This window comes from Ammospiza nelsoni, chromosome Z (genome assembly GCF_027579445.1).
Source record: "Ammospiza nelsoni isolate bAmmNel1 chromosome Z, bAmmNel1.pri, whole genome shotgun sequence".
Classification (NCBI taxonomy): Eukaryota; Metazoa; Chordata; class Aves; order Passeriformes; family Passerellidae; genus Ammospiza; species Ammospiza nelsoni.
The window spans coordinates 73,012,229-73,032,737 of NC_080669.1; the positions used below are offsets into that span (position 1 = coordinate 73,012,229).

At 53.4% G+C, this 20,509-nt stretch overlaps 2 protein-coding genes across 2 annotated transcripts; both read left to right on the plus strand.

Annotated features, from left to right (window-relative positions):
* Positions 1-1,326: 1,326 nt before the first annotated feature.
* LOC132086720 (serine/threonine-protein kinase PAK 3-like) lies at positions 1,327-8,197 on the plus strand. Its single transcript, XM_059492588.1, has 13 exons — positions 1,327-1,405; positions 2,347-2,384; positions 2,823-2,949; positions 3,009-3,020; positions 3,920-4,054; positions 4,740-4,803; positions 5,437-5,485; positions 5,787-5,899; positions 6,158-6,275; positions 7,047-7,146; positions 7,418-7,614; positions 7,712-7,849; positions 8,096-8,197. Exons 1-13 carry the CDS (start codon positions 1,327-1,329, stop codon positions 8,195-8,197), a joined length of 1,272 nt encoding a protein of 423 aa, XP_059348571.1.
* Positions 8,198-11,450: 3,253 nt separating this feature from the next.
* LOC132086721 (serine/threonine-protein kinase PAK 3-like) lies at positions 11,451-18,362 on the plus strand. Its single transcript, XM_059492589.1, has 13 exons — positions 11,451-11,529; positions 12,471-12,508; positions 12,947-13,073; positions 13,133-13,144; positions 14,044-14,178; positions 14,864-14,927; positions 15,561-15,609; positions 15,919-16,031; positions 16,290-16,407; positions 17,212-17,311; positions 17,583-17,779; positions 17,877-18,014; positions 18,261-18,362. Exons 1-13 carry the CDS (start codon positions 11,451-11,453, stop codon positions 18,360-18,362), a joined length of 1,272 nt encoding a protein of 423 aa, XP_059348572.1.
* The last annotated feature ends 2,147 nt before the right edge of the window (positions 18,363-20,509 follow it).

Consider the following 20,509-nt stretch of genomic DNA (forward strand, 5'->3'; position numbering starts at 1 on the left):
TTGCTGGTTTTGACACTGATTTGTTGGGAGGATTTTGATCTACGTCGACAGTGATCTACAGGAACTGGATCCTTGACACCAAGTGCCTTCAAGCAACATCTCTAAGCAGAGTGGGCAATGAAGTCCAGATACTAATGAGTTGTGGTTTGTTTTAACTCTGTCTAACATATGGTACACTATCCCAAAACATGTTATTTTTGAGTGCTTCAGGCATTTAAAACTTAGGTTTATTCTTGTCAACACTTTTCTTTCCTCTCTTCAGAAATCTGCATGTCCAGCTACTAATTTCTTTCTCAGCTTGTTGAAAAGTTACCAGTCAGACAAGACTTGTTTCTTGACCCAGAGATGGGGCAAGCGTCACCGTTAGGCCGGACGTGGCATACACACGTGATCAAGGGTCCAAGAAGAAAAAGGTTTGTTTGTTTTATTCTGCATGTTCTCCAGCTTATACACTCTTAACAAAGCGTGATCTCAAGTCACTAACTACATCACAATAACTTCTTCTATCCATTGGTGCAAAGCAATTAACGTCAATACAACTGGCAAAAGTTTTACAGAAATTTATAAGGCACGTATGCACATCTACTTCAGCACCTAGTCTAGCATACGCAACTTTTCCTGAATCTCTTCTAATGGGTTTCCATGCTGACGGCCTTGTCTTCTTCCTTGCTATGGATACACTCAAAAACCATCAACTGCTATTTCTTCCATGAACTCGGCTTTGCTTGCAGGCCAGCTGTCAAGCCCCTCCATAGGTCAGCATGCACCCGCGTGCTCAAGGAGCAACTGCAGCCTACAATAGTCCTGGAAATTTATTATCTTTGCTTCGTTTGCCATCTAAATGTCACTGAAGAAGTTAGGCTTTTCCAAACCAGCTAGGATGCCACCTAGAAGAAGCAGACTTGCTTTCAGTCAAAGCTTTTGGGACCAAGAGTCATGTTTGCTTGCATTGCTTGGATGCCGCTTGGATTGGCGCATTTTCTGAGTTCCCCTGGCATGCCTTGAGCACTGCCTTTGTGAGTGAGGAGAATTTCCCAGGCTTTTCTTTTGCATCAGCTGTACACAAGGTTGTCTTGCTGGGCACAAGAAAGCCACAGAGCAGCTGCCATTGTGAGGTCAAGCCAGAGGTGCCACGTCACAGTGCTGTCAGCACAGCGTTGTCCCGGTGCGCGCCAGGCCTGGTCGTCCAGAGCAGCTCTTCCGCTGGCTCCCTGCAGGAGGATCCTTGTGCTCAAGGAGCTCTCAGCAGACGGCCTGCACCCCGAGAGGAGTCTTGGCTTTCCCTTGGCTGGCACTCAGCGTGCAAACGCGCACAGCACTGCCAAAATGATTGGGCAAGTCTGTGCCGCCGTTTGCACCATCTTTTCTGTTGTCTATTCTGGCTACTACCTGACCCAGCTGACTCGTAAGTAAAGGTTTCTCCTGGGGCTGGCATTGCCCGACTTTTGCTTGGCTCTGCTCTTTATGCCGCAGCAGTGGCCCAGTTTCTTTGGGAACAGAATGGCCGTGAAGGTGCCACCGCTTTGGTCAATGTCCTGCCAGCAGCATCAGCTACAAAGGGGGCATCTGTACTGGGTAGCGCGTGCAGACTATTTGCCATGCAACCTGCAGCGGTTGCCTTCCCTCCCCGGGAGAGTGCGCGGCAGCGGAGTCTGTCATTTCCTCAGCTTGCTGCTTCAAGCAAGACAAGCTGCAAATTGCAGACTCTGAGGGCAGATCCTCAGAAGTATTTCTACCAACTCAGTGGTTCTCTCCAGGAGTGAAGGAAAGCACCTTTTGCTCCATATTCTACCCCTTAGAGGCCTTGGCTGCATGACTTGAGCCTTTGATGCTGTGCCAAGACTGCGATTGCCTTGGCCATGCAGCACAAACTCCAGTGCAGGGAGGGTTTGCTGCTGAGCCCAGCAGCTGTTCCTGGGCTGCTTCAGCAGGGAGCTGCCACAGGGAAGGGACCCTTTGTGGAAGCTTTGCTGGGCTATCATCTTCAGCCAAGGGATGGGAATTAGGGCGTGCAATTTAAAAGAATGTATATGGAAAATGCAGGAAAGGGAAGCGGGAAATGTAGCTTGAGCTGTTAGGCACAAGAGAAGCTCAAAGTTTTGAAGAGCAGCGGGCATTTCCAGCACCGTCTTCCTATTTCTCTCTTGGCAAAAGAGGCCCAAATGTAGCCAGAGGCTCCTCTAGCGTCCTTCTTGTTCTCTTGCTTGCTGTGGGAAAGAGCTGTTGCTCCTGGAGGCATGTTGGGAAAGGGAAATGCTCTGTGTTGGGACTGCCTTGTGCTGTGGGAGTGGCCAGCACAGGCACTTTTCTAAGGGCCTCTGCTTCCTTTTGCCTTGCTGGCTGCAGGTCACCTGACACGCGGATGGAGACAAGCCTGTCCTTTGGTGAGTGGCAAAGGAAGCTGAGACGTTGCTGGCGTGTGAGAATTGTGCAGCAATTCTGCCAGCTTGGCCTGTTGCAGCCGAGTGTGGAGTGCCGGCGTGGGAGGCTGAAGGAAAGGCCAGCTGCCCGGTGGCATCAGCAGTAGCAAAGGGAGCACTGGCTGTTTGCTGATTTTCCAGTGAAAAGCCTTTCAAGAGATGAAAGGCAAAAGGGACAGCTCCAAGGCATCTTGCTGCTTCTAGGCAGCAGGGAAGCTCAAATGCACAGCAAGATGGAGTAGCAGCTCGTTCAGCCAGCTTCCTCGGCTTTGCGTGACTCAGAGGCCCACTTGTATCAAAGTCTATGATTTGCCCTTCTTCTGGGTGCTTTCCCAGCTCAATAGAAAGCAGCTCCTAAGGCACTGGCTTTTGCCCATCTCTCTCACTTCTGTCTGCCTGCAGGGCACAACAGCAGGGTCAGCAGCTCCTCTGGCTGCCTCTGTCATTGAGGAAGAGGATGAAGAGGAGCAAAGGAAGATGAAGCCTTCAGCCGCTGTCCCTTCACAGCCTGAACTTGCAGAGCCAGTAAGTGACAGCTGAGCTTGGCACTGCCTTTGGCGCACGGCCAGGCTACCCGTTTTGGAGCAGCCCTTGTTGCTCGTGGCTGAAGATGCTGGCAGCCGTGTGCCTGCTGTGACGTAGTGCGGCTTCAGGCAAGCTGGGGAGCCCTGGCCAATGGGTTCTGAAGTTTGACATTGAAGCTGGGATGCTGAGAGGGCGCCAGAGTGTCTCTTGGGATCAGACAGGAGGCAGCATTGAGTGACTCTCAGTGCAGGAGTCAGCCCCTTGTGCCCGTTGTCAGTGCAGGCTGCCTGTGGTCAGCGGACAGCGCGGCCCAAATACGCAGTTGACAGCCTTGCAGGGTACCTGGCAGACACTGGCCCCTGGAAGGGACCTGCTGTCTCCGTGGACTAATTAGCTTCAGGCTGTGCTTCACTTCCAGCCGGTCAGAGCAGAGTTTGGAGAGGAGAATCCTCGGCAGCCCTGCATTGTAAAAGGGCGGGTGGGTCTGGGCAGGGCTGGAAGGCGGCTCCCAAGGGCCGCTCTCTAAAGGCTGCCATAGAGAAGGGAAATCCGTGAAACAGATCAGAGAAGGGACACGCTGCGGGCTTCTGAGCAGACTGTTGCCTGCCAACTCCGGGCTGATTTCATTCCGGCCCAGGAAAAGACAGGAGGAGGAAAGCAGCGAGGCTCTGGGGCCCTGCTCTGATCTCTTTGTGGATTTGGCAGCCCCATCGATACCTTGTTGCCAGTGTCTTGCAGAAAAGCTGAACACGTGGAGCATGGAGGTGGTCGGGAGGGGCTGGATCCAAGTAGCCTTTGGGCTTCTCCCGAAGGTGCCTTTGAGAAGGGGACATGGGAACTGCTCCAGCTGGAGAGGCCTGGCCGTGGCTGGCAGCACCTTCCCAAGGCCTTGCTTTTGCTGTGCGCTTAGGGGGGGGCATGAGTGCCAGCCACCCTTCTGACGGGCAATCCTTTCTTGTCCCAGCGCAAGACAGGCTCTGCCATTCAACCTGGTGCCGCCGGACCAGCATGGCCTGCAGCAGCCAGCTCAAGCCCCGCTGCCGGCACTTCCTGCAGCAGCGCAGCCCAGCAGCCCGAGATGAGGGAGGAGCAGGGCCTGAAGACACTGAGTACGTCCGTCTGGTGCATTTCTTGTCTGCCAGAGCAGGGTCTTGTGCGAGTGTCTGGGTGTAGGCTGCGCCAGATGCTGGCCCTCAGTCTCAGAGGCACTTAGGCCTCTCTGCAGAAGGTGTTGTACTGCTCTGAGGAAGCGCGGCAGCGCTCAGGGAGTCCCTGCTGCCTGTGAGGGCGGCTGGGCCTGGCTTGGCCCTGCCTGGGCTGCCTTCTGGGCCAAAGACAAAAGCAGAGATTGTTTCTGCTTGAGCAGAAGGCTGGCACGTAGCAAGTGACTATTGCCCAGGGAGCTGTCTGGCCCCAGGTGTTTTCTGGCTCTGGTTCTTACTCCTCCTCCGGCGCAGACACTTTGTGCCCCTGGCAGTGGACCTGCCAGTGATGGTGGGTGTGACTGTGGAGGCAGCAAAGGCCCTTGCTTACCTCTTAGGGCCCCCTTCTTAAGGGCTCATCATTTTGGCTTATCGCGTGAGATGCTGCTCTTGAAAGAAATCAAGGCCTTCTTGGAAAGGCCACCTGATGAAAGGTGGAGAAGATGGCCCTCCCACTTGCTGGTCTCAGCAGCTGGAAGCCGCGGGACCGCAAAGGGCCCAGAGCTGCGGGCAGTGGGGCTGCCTTTGGGATGCTCTGGGCAGCGGCGTCTCTGTGTGCGAGTGAGCGCCCTGCACTGCTTTTGTCTTTCAGGGAGCATCGTGAGTCCGGGCCGGCCAACGGGCAAATACACGGCATTTGAGGAACTCGGGCGAGGGTAAGCGTGACGTCAGCTCATTTTACAAAAGTGTGGGCCAGGTCTTTGGCTGGTGCAATATCAAGCGTGAAGTCAGGCAAGCTCCAATCATGGTCAGGCTCCGGCTTGACCTCGTGTCGCCTGCCTGGACTGCTCGGTCAGAGCAATGCAAAGGCCTCATCAAAGACAAGTTGATGCTGGCAGTGTCTTGCTTGCAGCAGTGAGGAGCAGGAGCTGGGAGAAGCCCTGGCCCTGCAGCTTTGTGGCCTGAAAGAGCACCTTGCCATCCAAGAAAGGTCAGATTGTCAAGGACAGTCTTCTGACTCAAATTGTTCTCCCTTTTTTGACACACACATGCATGCACACCCGCACAAGGAGAGAGTTCCCCTTAGGTTCTGAAATGACCTGGCAGGGTGTGCGCCTTGGAGATTTCCAGCGGCCCTTGGTCTTCATGCTGCACCTTAGTGTTCCCTTGGACAGCCTGCCCCGCATGGCAGAGGGCTCACGGGCTAACATGCTGTTGGCCGAAGAGATGCTGCAGCCAGGCATTTTTTCTAAGGAAGGCGTCCAGGCAGCCTGGGGAGATCTGCTGCCTGGGCTTGCTTTCACTGCCAGAGGGATAAAGGTCTCTTTCTGCTGCTTTTGTCTTTCTAGAGGGTTTGGAGCTGTTTATAAAGCCCTTGACACCAGCAGCGGACAACAGGTAAAGTGCCAAGAGCCCCACGCCATTTTGCAGCTCTGGAGCGCTTTGCCCGCTGCTGTGAGCTGTGCTTGGAGGTTTGGGTGGCAGCTCCATGTCTGCAGCAGGGGCTGTTCCTCTGAAATACAGTCTAGGCTCAGGGGGCAGAATGCATTTGGGATGGCTTTTGGTGCTTCTGCTAAGCTCTGCTGTCTAGTGACAAGGCACTTTGGCCCAGCGTGCTGCACCAGCACTCGCTCCGTGCTCCTTGTGATCTCGAGCGGGGTGCGTCTTCTCAAGGTACCGGTGGCCAATGTCATTGCAGGTGGCAATCAAGATCATGTCACTCGAGGAGGAGATGTCCGAGGAGCTGGCTGCCAATGAAATCCTGGCCATGAGGGACAACAGGAGTCCCAATATCGTTACCTACTTAGACAGGTTGGCATATTCTGGTGTCAATGTAGCTTTAGCTGGTGCAAGCGCAAAGAGACGATGCCCTTTGGTCGCTGGCAGAGAACAGAGCTGGGGATGATTTCTCTGCATGTCTCCAGAGCGTGGGAGGAGGTGGAGCTGGTGTTCAACAGTCTCTTGTGGCACCCGTAGCTTGGAGAGCAGCTGCAAAAACCTGTCTCAGGCCCTGGGGTGACTGAGGCTATGCCCATTCTGTTGCTCCATGCCGTGGTTTTCTTCTTTCAGCTACCTGGTGGATGCGGAGCTCTGGCTGGCCATGGAGTTCATGGACGGCGGCACCTTGTTTGATGTGCTGAGGGCAGTGTACCTGGAGGAAGGACAGATAGGCGCTGTCTGTCGGGAGGTGAGGGATCCCGCTTGTGCTTGCCCAAGACTGCCCGGATGCTGCTTGTCAGCTGGAGCTTAAGGAGAGCCGAGATTTCTTGCTCTCACCTTTCTTTTGCTGCTGCTGCTGCTGCTGCTGCTGTCACGCCACACAGGAGAAGAAAGAGCATGGGAAGTGTACTGCCTGCCGGTGCCCTCGCACTCCTCAGGCTCTGTTCTTGCACTCTTCCATCCTGTCTGTCCTCTGGCCTTGGTGCTCGCTCACTGGCTCAATTTCTCTTTCTTCCTCTTCTCAGCTTTGCCTGGGAATGTTTGCCTGGAGCCTGTCTGTCTGTCCTACATTGCTTGCCACTGGAAGGCAGCATGCGGGTGGCAGAATTTCAAGCTAAGGGCAAAGAGCTGTCCTCAGCTTCAAAGGCTACCATTGCAGCCTGCATGGCGATGCATTGTGGAACAGCTCGAAGGTGCTGCTGTCACCAGCAGCTTCCTCTTCTGCTGCCACTAGGCTTCCCCAAAATTCTTTGCCGTGCCGCCTCCCAGCCAAAGGTGGCGCGCTTCCTACCCAAGGCCGGTGGAAGTTTTGGGAGCCCAGATGCCTTTGCTTGGAAATCTAGAAAAAACTTCCAAGAGTGTTGAAGCAGCAAGCTCTTCATGGTGACAGCAGCGTGATGTTTTGCCCTCGCTCACAATTCCCTGCGAAAGCCGCCAATCCCCTTGAGCTCTTTCCTTGCGGGTGGGATGAAATCAGATCCTGCAGGTTAACTTTCCCTCCCTCCTTTTTCTCTCTCAGTGCCTGCAAGGACTGCATTTCCTTCATTCCCGCCAAGTCATCCACAGAGACATCAAAAGTTGCAACGTCCTGGTGGGCACGGACGGATCCGTCAAGTTGGGTGGGTATCCCTGCTGGGCTGCAGCATGTCCAGCATATGCCGTGTGCTTGCATTTTGGTGACGGCCAGTGGGGCAGAAGCGCGGCTTGGCCAGTGCGTGAATCGTCAGGGTGTTTTTGAAGCGGCCGATGCCTTATTTGCCTGGCTCCAGGCACGTGGAAGGAGAGCTCAGCTGCTTTTTCAGTTAGATTCAGCATGGCCTGGTCAGGGCAATGGTTTTGGCTGCTTTGCCAGTGGTAGCTGGCTTTGACAGGCTTTGTTTTTGTCCTCAGGTGACTTTGGCCTCTGTGCTCAGCTCAGCCCTGAGCACAGCAAGCGCAGCTCCAGCGTCGGCACTCCCAGCTGGATGGCACCGGAGGTGGTGAGAGGAGAAGCCTACGGCCCCAAAGTGGACATCTGGTCCCTGGGGATCATGGGGCTGGAAATGGTGGAAGGGGAAGCTCCTTACCAGCGGGAAGCCCGTCTCCGGGTAAGGTGCAGCTTAGCAAGAGGGCTCTGTGTGGAGAGAGCTGTGTGTGGCTAGCAAAGGAGCAGGTGGAGTGTCCTCTTGCATCCATGTGCTGTAGGTTTTTGAACTGCTAGAAAGGAACGGGCCCCCAAAACTGCAGAACCCCAGGCACCACTCGGCTCTCCTGCGCGACTTCCTCCGCTGCTGCCTGCAGGCAGATGAGGACAGGCGCTGGTCTGCCCAGGAGCTCCTACAGGTAAGAAAAAGCAAAGGGGCAAAAAGCCCTGGCAGCTGAGGACACCTGCATGAAGGGATGAGGAGGAGGAGGAGTGTGGGCCACGTGGCACAGAAAGCTGCCAGGACAGGAAGGCGCAGGGGGACATGCTGCCCTCAGTGCTCTTTGTGTGTCTTGCTGGTAGCCAGGGAATCCTGCTTGAGCCCGCAGGCTCAAGTGATCCTGGAAAGTAAGAGTTCCTTTCTTTGTTCTTTTTCCTCTGGGCAGCATCCCTTCGTGACCTCAGGCGATCCTGCCTCCAGCCTGGCTGCTCTGATCATCTCAGCCAAGCAAGTGCAGGAAGACTGGAGAGGAGACACCTGCGCCTGAGGAGGCCCTGATGCCCCGCCAGCCAAGAGGAGGGAAAAGGGGATGTGTCATCTTTAGGCAGAGCTTCAGCCATCCCCCGAGGTTGAAGAGGAGCTGTGCCGTAGCTAGGAAACATGATAGTGTAGATATTTGCTCAGTTTAGCTGTTAGGTTAGCTGTTAGGTTAGCTGTTAGGTTAGGTTGGGTTAGGTTAGCATTAGGTTGGATTAGATGAGGTTAGGTTAGGTTAGGTTAGATATGTTGTTAGGTTCAATTTAAAGCTCTGTTGTTTTTCTTTCTGCAAAAGATGAAAATTGAAAAAAATTAGGAACTATAGGGATCAACTTTTAAGAACTATAGAACGTAGACAGCTTGGATAGTAGAGGATTGTTTAGCTTAGGATAGAGTGTTGTTAATTTAGGGAAGCTTTGAAGTAGAAATGAAAGAATTGTCATAATAAGAATTAAGCAGTGAGAGGAAAAGCTGGGCTGCAGCAGAACTGGAGCCTGCAGGCGCTCCAAGCTGTCAGCCTGAGCAGGCCACCTGCAGGACAGAATGATGAAGATGAAGAAGCAGCGAGGGGATACTTTGTTTCAGCCCGAGTGTCAATAAAAGTCGAAAATATCCAGAGTGTTGTAAGACTCCCTTCCTTGCCAGGCTGTAGCTAAGTGGACAGTCCCTTTCAGAGGCCCAAAGAACATAGTGAGGTAAGCAGCTTTGCTTACCTGAAGTGTGGCATGCCTGTGGGAAGCTGAGAGACCTACAGGTAATGAACACCAGGTAATGAGCTGCCATTCAGGACAGCACTAGGAGGCAGATGTGCAGTCCTTTCTGGGCCTCTTGTCTTGAGCAGATGTCAGGCTGATCAGCAGCAATCACCATTTTGTTGCCACCCTCCTCTCACTATGTCACCTGTGGGATGGAATGGCATTCTCACAGCGGCAGCATCTGGCATTTCCTCCCTGCTTCTCTTTTCCCCGCTTTTCACCCCAGACCCCCAGGGACCCTCTGGGCCAGCCTCATCCCCTACAGGGGTGTGCAACCACCAGGGCCTCCTGCAGAGCCCCATTCCCACTCTGCTGCCTCCTTGGCCTTTTCCCACCTCTGGGCCAGCCTGCTGTTGCCAGGTGTTGGAAACATGCACACAGCATAGCACACCTGTCATTGAGCAATTTGATGCAGGAGCCCCTGCTGAGCACGGCTCCCCACCCCGGCCCTTTTCCCACCCAGCTGTGGCTCCATTTCGCCTCCATCTGCTGGCATACCCACTGTGAAGGACTGCTCAGGGACTGGATGCTCCTTGAATGTTGCCCACAGGCCTGATTTCCACGCCTCCCCATTCCTCCTACCCCTAAGGCTGCCTCAGCCGTCTGAACACAAGTTTTCTTACTCTAATGGCTTCCTGTGCTTTACTTGATACTGTAAGCAGAAGTACACCGTTTTGATTGTCTTTCTTCTAGAATTAATAAAAATAAGTTTGAAGTACTCCTAGATTTTGCCATTGAAAACTTGAGGCAAGTGCACAAAGTAGAGAAGCTTTCTGTGCAGCTTTTCAGTTAATTTGAGGTCCCCTTACTCTTCACTCACTTTCAGCATATCTGTTGATTTTCCTTTGCTCTCATCTTTTAAGCTTCATCCCTTGTCTATCGATCTGCAAAAATAGCCTGTAAACCCAACGCAAATTTACTATCCTTTGTATTTTTCCTCTTCTGGAAAAGCTGAGGCTCGTGTGATCTTCTCCTGTGATCTAGACTTTGATTCCCATCTTGGCTCTGGCTAAGTGCAGAACAAATGTAATTTATTGCCTGCTAGTAGGATCTGCTAGCAAAGGTCACATTTAGAGCTAAGCATGATGCTTCTCTCCCTCCGTTGAATACACATCTTTGTGTCAAGGCCTGGTGACTTCCAGGAGCACCTGGAAGCTACTGCCAAGGACAAAAGTCTCACTCTTGCTGGTTTTGACACTGATTTGTTGGGAGGATTTTGATCTACGTCGACAGTGATCTACAGGAACTGGATCCTTGACACCAAGTGCCTTCAAGCAACATCTCTAAGCAGAGTGGGCAATGAAGTCCAGATACTAATGAGTTGTGGTTTGTTTTAACTCTGTCTAACATATGGTACACTATCCCAAAACATGTTATTTTTGAGTGCTTCAGGCATTTAAAACTTAGGTTTATTCTTGTCAACACTTTTCTTTCCTCTCTTCAGAAATCTGCATGTCCAGCTACTAATTTCTTTCTCAGCTTGTTGAAAAGTTACCAGTCAGACAAGATTTGTTTCTTGACCCAGAGATGGGGCAAGCGTCACCGTTAGGCCGGACGTGGCATACACACGTGATCAAGGGTCCAAGAAGAAAAAGGTTTGTTTGTTTTATTCTGCATGTTCTCCAGCTTATACACTCTTAACAAAGCGTGATCTCAAGTCACTAACTACATCACAATAACTTCTTCTATCCATTGGTGCAAAGCAATTAACGTCAATACAACTGGCAAAAGTTTTACAGAAATTTATAAGGCACGTATGCACATCTACTTCAGCACCTAGTCTAGCATACGCAACTTTTCCTGAATCTCTTCTAATGGGTTTCCATGCTGACGGCCTTGTCTTCTTCCTTGCTATGGATACACTCAAAAACCATCAACTGCTATTTCTTCCATGAACTCGGCTTTGCTTGCAGGCCAGCTGTCAAGCCCCTCCATAGGTCAGCATGCACCCGCGTGCTCAAGGAGCAACTGCAGCCTACAATAGTCCTGGAAATTTATTATCTTTGCTTCGTTTGCCATCTAAATGTCACTGAAGAAGTTAGGCTTTTCCAAACCAGCTAGGATGCCACCTAGAAGAAGCAGACTTGCTTTCAGTCAAAGCTTTTGGGACCAAGAGTCATGTTTGCTTGCATTGCTTGGATGCCGCTTGGATTGGTGCATTTTCTGAGTTCCCCTGGCATGCCTTGAGCACTGCCTTTGTGAGTGAGGAGAATTTCCCAGGCTTTTCTTTTGCATCAGCTGTACACAAGGTTGTCTTGCTGGGCACAAGAAAGCCACAGAGCAGCTGCCATTGTGAGGTCAAGCCAGAGGTGCCACGTCACAGTGCTGTCAGCACAGCGTTGTCCCGGTGCGCGCCAGGCCTGGTCGTCCAGAGCAGCTCTTCCGCTGGCTCCCTGCAGGAGGATCCTTGTGCTCAAGGAGCTCTCAGCAGACGGCCTGCACCCCGAGAGGAGTCTTGGCTTTCCCTTGGCTGGCACTCAGCGTGCAAACGCGCACAGCACTGCCAAAATGATTGGGCAAGTCTGTGCCGCCGTTTGCACCATCTTTTCTGTTGTCTATTCTGGCTACTACCTGACCCAGCTGACTCGTAAGTAAAGGTTTCTCCTGGGGCTGGCATTGCCCGACTTTTGCTTGGCTCTGCTCTTTATGCCGCAGCAGTGGCCCAGTTTCTTTGGGAACAGAATGGCCGTGAAGGTGCCACCGCTTTGGTCAATGTCCTGCCAGCAGCATCAGCTACAAAGGGGGCATCTGTACTGGGTAGCGCGTGCAGACTATTTGCCATGCAACCTGCAGCGGTTGCCTTCCCTCCCCGGGAGAGTGCGCGGCAGCGGAGTCTGTCATTTCCTCAGCTTGCTGCTTCAAGCAAGACAAGCTGCAAATTGCAGACTCTGAGGGCAGATCCTCAGAAGTATTTCTACCAACTCAGTGGTTCTCTCCAGGAGTGAAGGAAAGCACCTTTTGCTCCATATTCTACCCCTTAGAGGCCTTGGCTGCATGACTTGAGCCTTTGATGCTGTGCCAAGACTGCGATTGCCTTGGCCATGCAGCACAAACTCCAGTGCAGGGAGGGTTTGCTGCTGAGCCCAGCAGCTGTTCCTGGGCTGCTTCAGCAGGGAGCTGCCACAGGGAAGGGACCCTTTGTGGAAGCTTTGCTGGGCTATCATCTTCAGCCAAGGGATGGGAATTAGGGCGTGCAATTTAAAAGAATGTATATGGAAAATGCAGGAAAGGGAAGCGGGAAATGTAGCTTGAGCTGTTAGGCACAAGAGAAGCTCAAAGTTTTGAAGAGCAGCGGGCATTTCCAGCACCGTCTTCCTATTTCTCTCTTGGCAAAAGAGGCCCAAATGTAGCCAGAGGCTCCTCTAGCGTCCTTCTTGTTCTCTTGCTTGCTGTGGGAAAGAGCTGTTGCTCCTGGAGGCATGTTGGGAAAGGGAAATGCTCTGTGTTGGGACTGCCTTGTGCTGTGGGAGTGGCCAGCACAGGCACTTTTCTAAGGGCCTCTGCTTCCTTTTGCCTTGCTGGCTGCAGGTCACCTGACACGCGGATGGAGACAAGCCTGTCCTTTGGTGAGTGGCAAAGGAAGCTGAGACGTTGCTGGCGTGTGAGAATTGTGCAGCAATTCTGCCAGCTTGGCCTGTTGCAGCCGAGTGTGGAGTGCCGGCGTGGGAGGCTGAAGGAAAGGCCAGCTGCCCGGTGGCATCAGCAGTAGCAAAGGGAGCACTGGCTGTTTGCTGATTTTCCAGTGAAAAGCCTTTCAAGAGATGAAAGGCAAAAGGGACAGCTCCAAGGCATCTTGCTGCTTCTAGGCAGCAGGGAAGCTCAAATGCACAGCAAGATGGAGTAGCAGCTCGTTCAGCCAGCTTCCTCGGCTTTGCGTGACTCAGAGGCCCACTTGTATCAAAGTCTATGATTTGCCCTTCTTCTGGGTGCTTTCCCAGCTCAATAGAAAGCAGCTCCTAAGGCACTGGCTTTTGCCCATCTCTCTCACTTCTGTCTGCCTGCAGGGCACAACAGCAGGGTCAGCAGCTCCTCTGGCTGCCTCTGTCATTGAGGAAGAGGATGAAGAGGAGCAAAGGAAGATGAAGCCTTCAGCCGCTGTCCCTTCACAGCCTGAACTTGCAGAGCCAGTAAGTGACAGCTGAGCTTGGCACTGCCTTTGGCGCACGGCCAGGCTACCCGTTTTGGAGCAGCCCTTGTTGCTCGTGGCTGAAGATGCTGGCAGCCGTGTGCCTGCTGTGACGTAGTGCGGCTTCAGGCAAGCTGGGGAGCCCTGGCCAATGGGTTCTGAAGTTTGACATTGAAGCTGGGATGCTGAGAGGGCGCCAGAGTGTCTCTTGGGATCAGACAGGAGGCAGCATTGAGTGACTCTCAGTGCAGGAGTCAGCCCCTTGTGCCCGTTGTCAGTGCAGGCTGCCTGTGGTCAGCGGACAGCGCGGCCCAAATACGCAGTTGACAGCCTTGCAGGGTACCTGGCAGACACTGGCCCCTGGAAGGGACCTGCTGTCTCCGTGGACTAATTAGCTTCAGGCTGTGCTTCACTTCCAGCCGGTCAGAGCAGAGTTTGGAGAGGAGAATCCTCGGCAGCCCTGCATTGTAAAAGGGCGGGTGGGTCTGGGCAGGGCTGGAAGGCGGCTCCCAAGGGCCGCTCTCTAAAGGCTGCCATAGAGAAGGGAAATCCGTGAAACAGATCAGAGAAGGGACACGCTGCGGGCTTCTGAGCAGACTGTTGCCTGCCAACTCCGGGCTGATTTCATTCCGACCCAGGAAAAGACAGGAGGAGGAAAGCAGCGAGGCTCTGGGGCCCTGCTCTGATCTCTTTGTGGATTTGGCAGCCCCATCGATACCTTGTTGCCAGTGTCTTGCAGAAAAGCTGAACACGTGGAGCATGGAGGTGGTCGGGAGGGGCTGGATCCAAGTAGCCTTTGGGCTTCTCCCGAAGGTGCCTTTGAGAAGGGGACATGGGAACTGCTCCAGCTGGAGAGGCCTGGCCGTGGCTGGCAGCACCTTCCCAAGGCCTTGCTTTTGCTGTGCGCTTAGGGGGGGGCATGAGTGCCAGCCACCCTTCTGACGGGCAATCCTTTCTTGTCCCAGCGCAAGACAGGCTCTGCCATTCAACCTGGTGCCGCCGGACCAGCATGGCCTGCAGCAGCCAGCTCAAGCCCCGCTGCCGGCACTTCCTGCAGCAGCGCAGCCCAGCAGCCCGAGATGAGGGAGGAGCAGGGCCTGAAGACACTGAGTACGTCCGTCTGGTGCATTTCTTGTCTGCCAGAGCAGGGTCTTGTGCGAGTGTCTGGGTGTAGGCTGCGCCAGATGCTGGCCCTCAGTCTCAGAGGCACTTAGGCCTCTCTGCAGAAGGTGTTGTACTGCTCTGAGGAAGCGCGGCAGCGCTCAGGGAGTCCCTGCTGCCTGTGAGGGCGGCTGGGCCTGGCTTGGCCCTGCCTGGGCTGCCTTCTGGGCCAAAGACAAAAGCAGAGATTGTTTCTGCTTGAGCAGAAGGCTGGCACGTAGCAAGTGACTATTGCCCAGGGAGCTGTCTGGCCCCAGGTGTTTTCTGGCTCTGGTTCTTACTCCTCCTCCGGCCCAGACACTTTGTGCCCCTGGCAGTGGACCTGCCAGTGATGGTGGGTGTGACTGCGGAGGCAGCAAAGGTCCTTGCTTACCTCTTAGGGCCCCCTTCTTAAGGGCTCATCATTTTGGCTTATCGCGTGAGATGCTGCTCTTGAAAGAAATCAAGGCCTTCTTGGAAAGGCCACCTGATGAAAGGTGGAGAAGATGGCCCTCCCACTTGCTGGTCTCAGCAGCTGGAAGCCGCGGGACCGCAAAGGGCCCAGAGCTGCGGGCAGTGGGGCTGCCTTTGGGACGCTCTGGGCAGCGGCGTCTCTGTGTGCGAGTGAGCGCCCTGCACTGCTTTTGTCTTTCAGGGAGCATCGTGAGTCCGGGCCGGCCAACGGGCAAATACACGGCATTTGAGGAACTCGGGCGAGGGTAAGCGTGACGTCAGCTCATTTTACAAAAGTGTGGGCCAGGTCTTTGGCTGGTGCAATATCAAGCGTGAAGTCAGGCAAGCTCCAATCATGGTCAGGCTCCGGCTTGACCTCGTGTCGCCTGCCTGGACTGCTCGGTCAGAGCAATGCAAAGGCCTCATCAAAGACAAGTTGATGCTGGCAGTGTCTTGCTTGCAGCAGTGAGGAGCAGGAGCTGGGAGAAGCCCTGGCCCTGCAGCTTTGTGGCCTGAAAGAGCACCTTGCCATCCAAGAAAGGTCAGATTGTCAAGGACAGTCTTCTGACTCAAATTGTTCTCCCTTTTTTGACACACACATGCATGCACACCCGCACAAGGAGAGAGTTCCCCTTAGGTTCTGAAATGACCTGGCAGGGTGTGCGCCTTGGAGATTTCCAGCGGCCCTTGGTCTTCATGCTGCACCTTAGTGTTCCCTTGGACAGCCTGCCCCGCATGGCAGAGGGCTCACGGGCTAACATGCTGTTGGCCGAAGAGATGCTGCAGCCAGGCATTTTTTCTAAGGAAGGCGTCCAGGCAGCCTGGGGAGATCTGCTGCCTGGGCTTGCTTTCACTGCCAGAGGGATAAAGGTCTCTTTCTGCTGCTTTTGTCTTTCTAGAGGGTTTGGAGCTGTTTATAAAGCCCTTGACACCAGCAGCGGACAACAGGTAAAGTGCCAAGAGCCCCACGCCATTTTGCAGCTCTGGAGCGCTTTGCCCGCTGCTGTGAGCTGTGCTTGGAGGTTTGGGTGGCAGCTCCATGTCTGCAGCAGGGGCTGTTCCTCTGAAATACAGTCTAGGCTCAGGGGGCAGAATGCATTTGGGATGGCTTTTGGTGCTTCTGCTAAGCTCTGCTGTCTAGTGACAAGGCACTTTGGCCCAGCGTGCTGCCTCATTGCACCAGCACTCGCTCCGTGCTCCTTGTGATCTCGAGCGGGGTGCGTCTTCTCAAGGTACCGGTGGCCAATGTCATTGCAGGTGGCAATCAAGATCATGTCACTCGAGGAGGAGATGTCCGAGGAGCTGGCTGCCAATGAAATCCTGGCCATGAGGGACAACAGGAGTCCCAATATCGTTACCTACTTAGACAGGTTGGCATATTCTGGTGTCAATGTAGCTTTAGCTGGTGCAAGCGCAAAGAGACGATGCCCTTTGGTCGCTGGCAGAGAACAGAGCTGGGGATGATTTCTCTGCGTGTCTCCAGAGCGTGGGAGGAGGTGGAGCTGGTGTTCAACAGTCTCTTGTGGCACCCGTAGCTTGGAGAGCAGCTGCAAAAACCTGTCTCAGGCCCTGGGGTGACTGAGGCTATGCCCATTCTGTTGCTCCATGCCGTGGTTTTCTTCTTTCAGCTACCTGGTGGATGCGGAGCTCTGGCTGGCCATGGAGTTCATGGACGGCGGCACCTTGTTTGATGTGCTGAGGGCAGTGTACCTGGAGGAAGGACAGATAGGCGCTGTCTGTCGGGAGGTGAGGGATCCCGCTTGTGCTTGCCCAAGACTGCCCGGATGCTGCTTGTCAGCTGGAGCTTAAGGAGAGCCGAGATTTCTTGCTCTCACCTTTCTTTTGCTGCTGCTGCTGCTGCTGCTGCTGCTGCTGCTGCTGCTGCTGCTGCTGCTGCTGCTGTCACGCCACACAGGAGAAGAAAGAGCATGGGAAATGTACTGCCTGCCGGTGCCCTCGCACTCCTCAGGCTCTGTTCTTGCACTCTTCCATCCTGTCTGTCCTCTGGCCTTGGTGCTCGCTCACTGGCTCAATTTCTCTTTCTTCCTCTTCTCAGCTTTGCCTGGGAATGTTTGCCTGGAGCCTGTCTGTCTGTCCTACATTGCTTGCCACTGGAAGGCAGCATGCGGGTGGCAGAATTTCAAGCTAAGGGCAAAGAGCTGTCCTCAGCTTCAAAGGCTACCATTGCAGCCTGCATGGCGATGCATTGTGGAACAGCTCGAAGGTGCTGCTGTCACCAGCAGCTTCCTCTTCTGCTGCCACTAGGCTTCCCCAAAATTCTTTGCCGTGCCGCCTCCCAGCCAAAGGTGGCGCGCTTCCTACCCAAGGCCGGTGGAAGTTTTGGGAGCCCAGATGCCTTTGCTTGGAAATCTAGAAAAAACTTCCAAGAGTGTTGAAGCAGCAAGCTCTTCATGGTGACAGCAGCGTGATGTTTTGCCCTCGCTCACAATTCCCTGCGAAAGCCGCCAATCCCCTTGAGCTCTTTCCTTGCGGGTGGGATGAAATCAGATCCTGCAGGTTAACTTTCCCTCCCTCCTTTTTCTCTCTCAGTGCCTGCAAGGACTGCATTTCCTTCATTCCCGCCAAGTCATCCACAGAGACATCAAAAGTTGCAACGTCCTGGTGGGCACGGACGGATCCGTCAAGTTGGGTGGGTATCCCTGCTGGGCTGCAGCATGTCCAGCATATGCCGTGTGCTTGCATTTTGGTGACGGCCAGTGGGGCAGAAGCGCGGCTTGGCCAGTGCGTGAATCGTCAGGGTGTTTTTGAAGCGGCCGATGCCTTATTTGCCTGGCTCCAGGCACGTGGAAGGAGAGCTCAGCTGCTTTTTCAGTTAGATTCAGCATGGCCTGGTCAGGGCAATGGTTTTGGCTGCTTTGCCAGTGGTAGCTGGCTTTGACAGGCTTTGTTTTTGTCCTCAGGTGACTTTGGCCTCTGTGCTCAGCTCAGCCCTGAGCACAGCAAGCGCAGCTCCAGCGTCGGCACTCCCAGCTGGATGGCACCGGAGGTGGTGAGAGGAGAAGCCTACGGCCCCAAAGTGGACATCTGGTCCCTGGGGATCATGGGGCTGGAAATGGTGGAAGGGGAAGCTCCTTACCAGCGGGAAGCCCGTCTCCGGGTAAGGTGCAGCTTAGCAAGAGGGCTCTGTGTGGAGAGAGCTGTGTGTGGCTAGCAAAGGAGCAGGTGGAGTGTCCTCTTGCATCCATGTGCTGTAGGTTTTTGAACTGCTAGAAAGGAACGGGCCCCCAAAACTGCAGAACCCCAGGCACCACTCGGCTCTCCTGCGCGACTTCCTCCGCTGCTGCCTGCAGGCAGATGAGGACAGGCGCTGGTCTGCCCAGGAGCTCCTACAGGTAAGAAAAAGCAAAGGGGCAAAAAGCCCTGGCAGCTGAGGACACCTGCATGAAGGGATGAGGAGGAGGAGGAGTGTGGGCCACGTGGCACAGAAAGCTGCCAGGACAGGAAGGCGCAGGGGGACATGCTGCCCTCAGTGCTCTTTGTGTGTCTTGCTGGTAGCCAGGGAATCCTGCTTGAGCCCGCAGGCTCAAGTGATCCTGGAAAGTAAGAGTTCCTTTCTTTGTTCTTTTTCCTCTGGGCAGCATCCCTTCGTGACCTCAGGCGATCCTGCCTCCAGCCTGGCTGCTCTGATCATCTCAGCCAAGCAAGTGCAGGAAGACTGGAGAGGAGACACCTGCGCCTGAGGAGGCCCTGATGCCCCGCCAGCCAAGAGGAGGGAAAAGGGGATGTGTCATCTTTAGGCAGAGCTTCAGCCATCCCCCGAGGTTGAAGAGGAGCTGTGCCGTAGCTAGGAAACATGATAGTGTAGATATTTGCTCAGTTTAGCTGTTAGGTTAGCTGTTAGGTTAGCTGTTAGGTTAGGTTGGGTTAGGTTAGCATTAGGTTGGATTAGATGAGGTTAGGTTAGGTTAGGTTAGATATGTTGTTAGGTTCAATTTAAAGCTCTGTTGTTTTTCTTTCTGCAAAAGATGAAAATTGAAAAAAATTAGGAACTATAGGGATCAACTTTTAAGAACTATAGAACGTAGACAGCTTGGATAGTAGAGGATTGTTTAGCTTAGGATAGAGTGTTGTTAATTTAGGGAAGCTTTGAAGTAGAAATGAAAGAATTGTCATAATAAGAATTAAGCAGTGAGAGGAAAAGCTGGGCTGCAGCAGAACTGGAGCCTGCAGGCGCTCCAAGCTGTCAGCCTGAGCAGGCCACCTGCAGGACAGAATGATGAAGATGAAGAAGCAGCGAGGGGATACTTTGTTTCAGCCCGAGTGTCAATAAAAGTCGAAAATATCCAGAGTGTTGTAAGACTCCCTTCCTTGCCAGGCTGTAGCTAAGTGGACAGTCCCTTTCAGAGGCCCAAAGAACATAGTGAGGTAAGCAGCTTTGCTTACCTGAAGTGTGGCATGCCTGTGGGAAGCTGAGAGACCTACAGGTAATGAACACCAGGTAATGAGCTGCCATTCAGGACAGCACTAGGAGGCAGATGTGCAGTCCTTTCTGGGCCTCTTGTCTTGAGCAGATGTCAGGCTGATCAGCAGCAATCACCATTTTGTTGCCACCCTCCTCTCACTATGTCACCTGTGGGATGGAATGGCATTCTCACAGCGGCAGCATCTGGCATTTCCTCCCTGCTTCTCTTTTCCCCGCTTTTCACCCCAGACCCCCAGGGACCCTCTGGGCCAGCCTCATCCCCTACAGGGGTGTGCAACCACCAGGGCCTCCTGCAGAGCCCCATTCCCACTCTGCTGCCTCCTTGGCCTTTTCCCACCTCTGGGCCAGCCTGCTGTTGCCAGGTGTTGGAAACATGCACACAGCATAGCACACCTGTCATTGAGCAATTTGATGCAGGAGCCCCTGCTGAGCACGGCTCCCCACCCCGGCCCTTTTCCCACCCAGCTGTGGCTCCATTTCGCCTCCATCTGCTGGCATACCCACTGTGAAGGACTGCTCAGGGACTGGAGGCTCCTTGAATGTTGCCCACAGGCCTGATTTCCACGCCTCCCCATTCCTCCTACCCCTAAGGCTGCCTCAGCCGTCTGAACACAATTTTTCTTACTCTAATGGCTTCCTGTGCTTTACTTGATACTGTAAGCAGAAGTACACCGTTTTGATTGTCTTTCTTCTAGAATTAATAAAAATAAGTTTGAAGTACTCCTAGATTTTGCCATTGAAAACTTGAGGCAAGTGCACAAAGTAGAGAAGCTTTCTGTGCAGCTTTTCAGTTAATTTGAGGTCCCCTTACTCTTCACTCACTTTCAGCATATCTGTTGATTTTCCTTTGCTCTCATCTTTTAAGCTTCATCCCTTGTCTATCGATCTGCAAAAATAGCCTGTAAACCCAACGCAAATTTACTATCCTTTGTATTTTTCCTCTTCTGGAAAAGCTGAGGCTCGTGTGATCTTCTCCTGTGATCTAGACTTTGATTCCAATCTTGGCTCTGGCTAAGTGCAGAACAAATGTAATTTATTGCCTGCTAGTAGGATCTGCTAGCAAAGGTCACATTTAGAGCTAAGCATGATGCTTCTCTCCCTCCGTTGAATACACATCTTTGTGTCAAGGCCTGGTGACTTCCAGGAGCACCTGGAAGCTACTGCCAAGGACAAAAGTCTCACTCTTGCTGGTTTTGACACTGATTTGTTGGGAGGATTTTGATCTACGTCGACAGTGATCTACAGGAACTGGATCCTTGACACCAAGTGCCTTCAAGCAACATCTCTAAGCAGAGTGGGCAATGAAGTCCAGATACTAATGAGTTGTGGTTTGTTTTAACTCTGTCTAACATATGGTACACTATCCCAAAACATGTTATTTTTGAGTGCTTCAGGCATTTAAAA